The sequence below is a fragment of the Gymnodraco acuticeps genome, unplaced genomic scaffold, assembly GCF_902827175.1.
Source record: "Gymnodraco acuticeps unplaced genomic scaffold, fGymAcu1.1, whole genome shotgun sequence".
NCBI lineage: Eukaryota > Metazoa > Chordata > Actinopteri > Perciformes > Bathydraconidae > Gymnodraco > Gymnodraco acuticeps.
This window is the reverse complement of record NW_022990558.1, coordinates 1,556,973-1,563,187: the sequence shown is the minus strand read 5'-3', so window position 1 is coordinate 1,563,187 and position 6,215 is coordinate 1,556,973. Positions and strand designations below refer to the sequence as shown.

The window sequence follows — 6,215 nt, the reverse complement described above, 5'->3', positions numbered from 1 at the left end:
TCGTAGCAATCTTCCAAATGTTGGATCCCCTTATGATGCCAAGTTTACAGAATCTTGTTATTGAGAGTCATGGGTATGAGTTCATTTTGTCTCAGAGGTGACTTTGGTGACAGTCCAACTTTCAGTCCCAGACTTCTATGAGTCTCACACCACATTTTAATCAAATGCCTTAAAATAGGGTTGTCTGTCTTCTTGGATATAGTCCTGGGGTTCCATTTATAAATAAAATCGCTGAACACTTTTTCTTTCAGAGGGTGTAATCCAATTTGTATCCAGGATGGGGCACCATCGCCCTCAGAAAAGGCTGAAACAAATCGCATTTGAGCCGCCAAATAATACTTTTAAAAACATGGTAATCGAAGGCCCCCTGATCTGTAATCCCACGTTAATTTCTCCATAGATACCCTGGCCACCTTACAGTTCCATATAAACTGTCTAACATGTTTATTGAGGGTTTAAAAAAAAGTTTGAGGCAGTTGAATGGGTAAGGACCGGAAAAGATACTGTAGCCTTGGTAGTATATTCATTTTTACACAGTTAACTCTGCCAATTAGAGTAATGGGTTTTCATCCACCTTTGTAGATCACTTTCAATTCTACTGAGTAATGGGAGGTAGTTCAGTTTGTATATATTTGTAAGGTCATTATCTATAGTTATCCCAAGATATTTTATATTATTAACCCACTTACATGGGCTTGTACGTTGATACTCAGTGTAATCAAAGTTAGTTAGTGGAATGATTTCACTTTTCTCTTGGTTTACCTTATATCCTGAGATAACACCATAAGCATTTAGCAGGGTCTGTAGTTTGGTGAGGGAGTTACCAGGGTCTGTCAAGTACAACAGTACATCATCTGCCAGGAGATACATTTTATGATTTGTCTGATCCACTCTAAAACCCTTTATATCAGGATCCTGTCTAATTGCTTGAGCTAGACCTGGGGTCTGCAACCTTTTTGACCAAAAGAGCCATTTTGCTCCTTTTTCCAAAACATTTTTTTGTCTGGAGCCGCAAAACATATTTCATAGTTTTTTATTGTTATATCAGACAAAAACTACAGTTTTTTTGCATTTATTAGGCTATTTATTACATGATATAAAACTGTTAACCTCTAATAAGAAACAAATAACTCTTATAAGGAGAATTCAAAATAATACACAGGCCTACTTTAAAATAAATTAAACACAGCACTTGGGGAGTCCTCTGCACATTTGAAGGGAAACAAAATATTATTAAAATGGGCCCACTTTGAAATAAATAAAACATATAGCTGCATCCTAAAAAGAGTTAAAGGTAGGGTAGGTAAGAATGGAGAAACCAGCTCGAGTGAGCTAGAATTTGAAAGTACACAACCGGAAAAAATCTGCCTCTTCCTTCAGACTTTCTTACAGAGCCCCTCCTCCAACACACACGAACGCGCACATGACCAATGAGGGCACGAGATACGTTTGTGCACAGATGGAAGGCTGACAGGCAGGTAGGCCATCCAGTTATTTTAGCCGGGCCGGTGTTTCGGATTAACTTGTTTCCCGATCAACTTGTTTCCCAATCAACTCGTTTCCGTGGGGTGCGTGGCTTTCGACTGAAATACACATTTCGATCGCTTTCTTCTGTCGTTTACAAACATCTTTTGGTATATTTGGCTTCTTAGGAACACGTTGATGCACATCCAGTACCAGTGTGTGAGGTTGTGATTACTACAACAAGACAAACGAGTTGCTCGAATAAATCATTTAAACCAGCTATTGTTTCCAGACTTATTACGGAATATCGTTGTTAATGTCCAAGTCCATCTGTGTATACCTTCAGACAGCCTCCAAGTGAAGCACACAGTGTTTACTCACAGTTTGAAAGCAGCGTGGAGAAGTCTTCATCTGTGTTAAACTGTGATCCTCCCACGGAACTGGGACCCGCCCACGTTAAAATGTGACCCGCCCAGGTTAAATTGTGTTACGATTTCTGTGGCTATCTACCAGCGATCATGTTTAATATGAAAGACTACCCACACATGTATCCCTTATAAAAACGGTATTGTGCAACAGTCATCCAGATAAGATGTGACTGTTACCTCGTTTTGCAAAGATAGCAGCAGAAATGTCATTGGGGGATATTTAGACTTTAAAATGCTGCTTGGTCGTGAATGTTTATTTAAATCATGTGGAAATATTATGCCAAGAAACCTGTTAGCTCATTGGGTCACAGTATCTCCTGTGTTGTTCAAAGATTATTATATATACAATATTTGTTGATCTCTTAATCTATACTTTGTACCCCATTCTGAAGGCCATTTTGATTTAAATCCCAGAATAAAGCATAACACTAATCACTGGTTTTAATGATATTAAGATGATTTAATTTGTCATGTTGATTTGACAGACGGATCAAATGGACAGTGAACGAGAGCGATGCAGAATAAAAGCACAACCTTTTTACCATTTTATTTCAAACTCTATTTCAACAGGCATACTTTCAGTGGCACGGTGGTTTGCAGTGTAATAACCGTGTTATCAGAGGGATCTCAGTAAGATGCCATGGTGCTCTGCAGCCAGTCTGTGAAAATGCAGGTCTGATGCAAGAGAGGGAAAAGGAATTGGAAAAAGTTACAATCACAGCACGCATTGAGAAATAAATGATTGCTATGGGAAACTTGTGTTTTTTTTTACCTTGGCGTAGACACCCGGGTGGTTCTTCTCTGCGCACCCAAAGCCCCAGGACACAACACCCTGCAGCTCACCGTCACACACAACAGGACCACCAGAGTCACCCTGAGAATGAGAAAGCAAAGCAGTTTGAAATACAGTTAACTTTTATGAAAGTGTAGGGGACACTAAACAAGTAATTTGTGCACTTTGCAACAGCAGACACGCATACCTGGCAGGAGTCCTTGCCTCCCTCCAGGTCTCCAGCGCAGAACATAGCATCAGTGATCATGTCGGGGTAAGAGTTATCACAGTCTTCACGAGACAGGATGGGGATGTTCAGGCACTGCAGCCTGTTGCTGTCAACAGCTGTGGAGACGCAGAATAAAAGACACAATGACAAATCAGTTCAAATAAAAGTGTATTTATAAAGCCCAATATAACAATATACGCTTGTCTCAGTGGGCTTTACAGATTAACAAACATAGATGACAGTTTAAAATATACTTTATAAAACTCATGATAGAACGTGAACAACAAATAAAATAGATACAAATACAACAAAAAGACAGAAAATATACAGTAAAATACCTTAAAATGTAGGACTCAGGAGGACAAACGTAGGCTAATGTTAAACCAGCTGTAACTATAGGCTTTATTAAAAAGGAAGGTGTTCAAAACAAGGTCTTCAAAACACTCTTAAAATGAATTATGTACACATAGACACGTAGATTGAGTAACATAAGGAGATTGAGGAGTCTGATACTCACCGGAGCTCATAGTCACACCCCAGCCGGAGACGGTGCACATGGTGCCAGCGGGGGCACAGCTGCTGGGCAGAGCCACAGGCTGCACGTACTTGTTGAGGGTGGCAGGTTGGCTCAGCTTGATCAGCATGATGTCATTGTTAACCAACCAGGACTCGTAGTTAGGATGAGGGATCACGCGTTCAGCAGAGATTATCTGTTCATTTCCATCCATGAACCAGCGGTTGTGATCACCGAGAACTATGTCCATTTTGCTGCAAAAGAGATAGAAGTTTCAAGTGAGACAGGTTGAATGAAAGGGATGCTTTGTGAGGTTCAATTGTTGACGTTTGAGGAGCACCCACGACTTGTAGCAGTGAGCAGCAGACACCACCCAGTTCTCGTTGACCAGGGTGCCTCCACAGAAGTGGTAGCCAGAGTTCAGAGACACCTGATGGGGCTGAGAGTGAGGCACGCACTCCTGCCCTCCAACAATCTTGTCATCCTCTGTGGCAACTGAACAAAAAAAGGATTTATTAATCTGCAAAGGAGGAATACCTGTGTCCAACATTTTTGTATTTCCTCTGTCTCATTGTTTTATTTTTAATTATTTAATCTCCAATGTGAGAGACATAATGTTCCTCACTTAAGATATATTTAGCGATTTGTTTTCTTAGTGTTGATGGATTTTCTAAATGAATCCATACTTACTTACACACAGCTCCTAGGAGCAGAGCAAAGACCAGAGACTTCATGATTGATGTCAGGTTGATTTTCCTCGACCCATGCTGGCTTTTTATCGAACGTTTGAACCTATGCAATCTGTTGAGACACACCTGATAGGGCTGACCAATCAAAACCCTGCAAATAGTGCTGATGGGAAAACTTAACCACACTCCCTAAAACTCTGCCAACGTGTGACTTTATCTACTTGCAGACAACTCCTCCTTCAAAACCTTATTGTGGTTCTATTTCAATGGAAGAATCAAGGTATTAACACACTGTGGCTGACTTATATTTCAAAGGGGCTTTTTCCTCCAGGAGCTGTGTGAGATAAGTTGGAGTCATTCCTTAAAATATTGAGAGCGACTGAAGAATTAAAGACTTGTTTCGTTGAATCAATTCCTTTGCTTCTTGCCACATGGAGAAAAGACCCATATGGTTGTTCTCTGAAGGACATTCAATGAGACCTATCCTGGTTAAATAAAGGTAAAATAAAAGAGCGTATTGATTTCAATTTAAAAATGCTGACTTCTTGAAAAGGCCATCTCAATCATTTACTTTAGCTCCTTCTTAGTAAAATGGCCTTTTACTGTCACCTCTCATTTTATTTCTCTAATGTAAATGTATTGTAGAAATACATATGTTGTGTTATTTTTGTTCTATACCCTGAAAGTAGGGCACGTTGTGAAAATGCATGCAAAACTAAAACACTACAAGTCCAGATAAACTTGATGCAGGCAGATAACAAAACATAAACACTCCTATATTGTGGTATATAAGTGCAGAGGACAAGCCTTTATTCATTGATTTTCTTTTGCTTCTCAACAACAGTTTTCCTTTTTCAGCAAATGGCAGCAAAAAACCTTTGCGCTTACAGGTGTATGCCTGAATTTTACATTTTGGATGTTATAAATAATGTTTATAAATATATAAATACTATAAGAGAGAGATATGTTTACCTCATAAATAAAACATGATAGAAAAACCAATTACAATACTCTAAATCATAAAAAACAAACAACAAAAATGTAACTGTTCAATAACTAAGGATTTGTATGATTGTGGAACTGAGTTTGTATTACACTTTTTTCAGTAAAAAACTACTATTGAAGCAGTTCTCTATTATGTATACATTTCAGGAATTTTGCTCCAAAATGAAAAAAAAGGGACTCTATTTGTTTTCTCACAATGCATTTTGAAACTGTGTATTATTTAGCTCAGTCTTAGCTGCACTGGTCTGCTGTGAGTAGAGTATATTTTGTAAAGGTTGTAATAATAGTATGTACGTATAAAGGTTGTTTCCTCGGCCCAGACTGTGCCACCTGCAGCTTCTCTCACAGATTGACTATCTGAGTGGCTCTGACCAGATATCACGTGCAGTAAAACGCCCCTATACAAACAAATGTTTTTCAAAATATCTATAAATGATGTATCTTTCTCTAAATTGTGTTACTACAGTTCCGTTTAGCAGTGGGTTTGATGATGTGTCACATCACAAAACAATCTTGTCTATTGAACAATGAGTTAAAGAACACAACAATTACAAAAGCAGTAAAACAAAACACAAACATTTGTTTAGATAAAAGGATAAATGGATGGTTATTAATATTACTCGGGACAGAAAAATACCATTACAATACTGTTTATTAAAAAAAGCAAAACATGAAGTTGTTTAAGATGGTAAAAAGCATCCATAATCACAACAACAACAAAACGGCAACTTTTTCATTTTATCAGATGTTCGTACAAATGTTGTGCCTGCCTAAAAATGCTACTAAGCTCCATCACAGTTTAGGATTTCTATCAGTGAAAATGATTTCTGCCAGTTCATTTTCTCTCACAATTGTAAACATAACAACAGTGCTGTTACTTTGTCGATTGCATTGGTTTCTCTTTTTATCTATTTCATTCCTCTGTACTCCTTTAAATATTGTCTGAACTTGACATGTCTCTATCATGGTCATAGGCTGTTTGCAGAGCTGATTATACTTGACAAGGGTTTGTTTATTAGAACACATTTTTCAATGTAGATACTCGGTAAACATTGCAAACATGTTTCCTAAGTATTAATGTCGGGTGTCTAACAGGGCTCACCTTTTAAAGTAT

At 38.3% G+C, this 6,215-nt stretch overlaps 1 protein-coding gene across 2 annotated transcripts; it reads right to left on the bottom strand.

Moving 5' to 3' along the window:
- Positions 1-2,461: 2,461 nt before the first annotated feature.
- LOC117553556 (trypsin-1-like) lies at positions 2,462-4,158 on the bottom strand. Of its 2 annotated transcripts, none has more exons than XM_034227552.1 (6): positions 4,102-4,158; positions 3,752-3,902; positions 3,407-3,661; positions 2,873-2,999; positions 2,665-2,766; positions 2,462-2,567 (listed from the first exon to the last, which is right to left on the bottom strand). In XM_034227552.1, exons 1-6 carry the CDS (start codon positions 4,139-4,141, stop codon positions 2,520-2,522), a joined length of 723 nt encoding a protein of 240 aa, XP_034083443.1. In that variant the 5' UTR covers positions 4,142-4,158; the 3' UTR covers positions 2,462-2,519. The 2 variants fall into 2 exon arrangements, with proteins under 2 accessions (XP_034083443.1, XP_034083441.1); XM_034227550.1 differs by having other exon boundaries at positions 2,873-3,009; positions 3,411-3,661.
- Between the last annotated feature and the right edge of the window lie 2,057 nt (positions 4,159-6,215).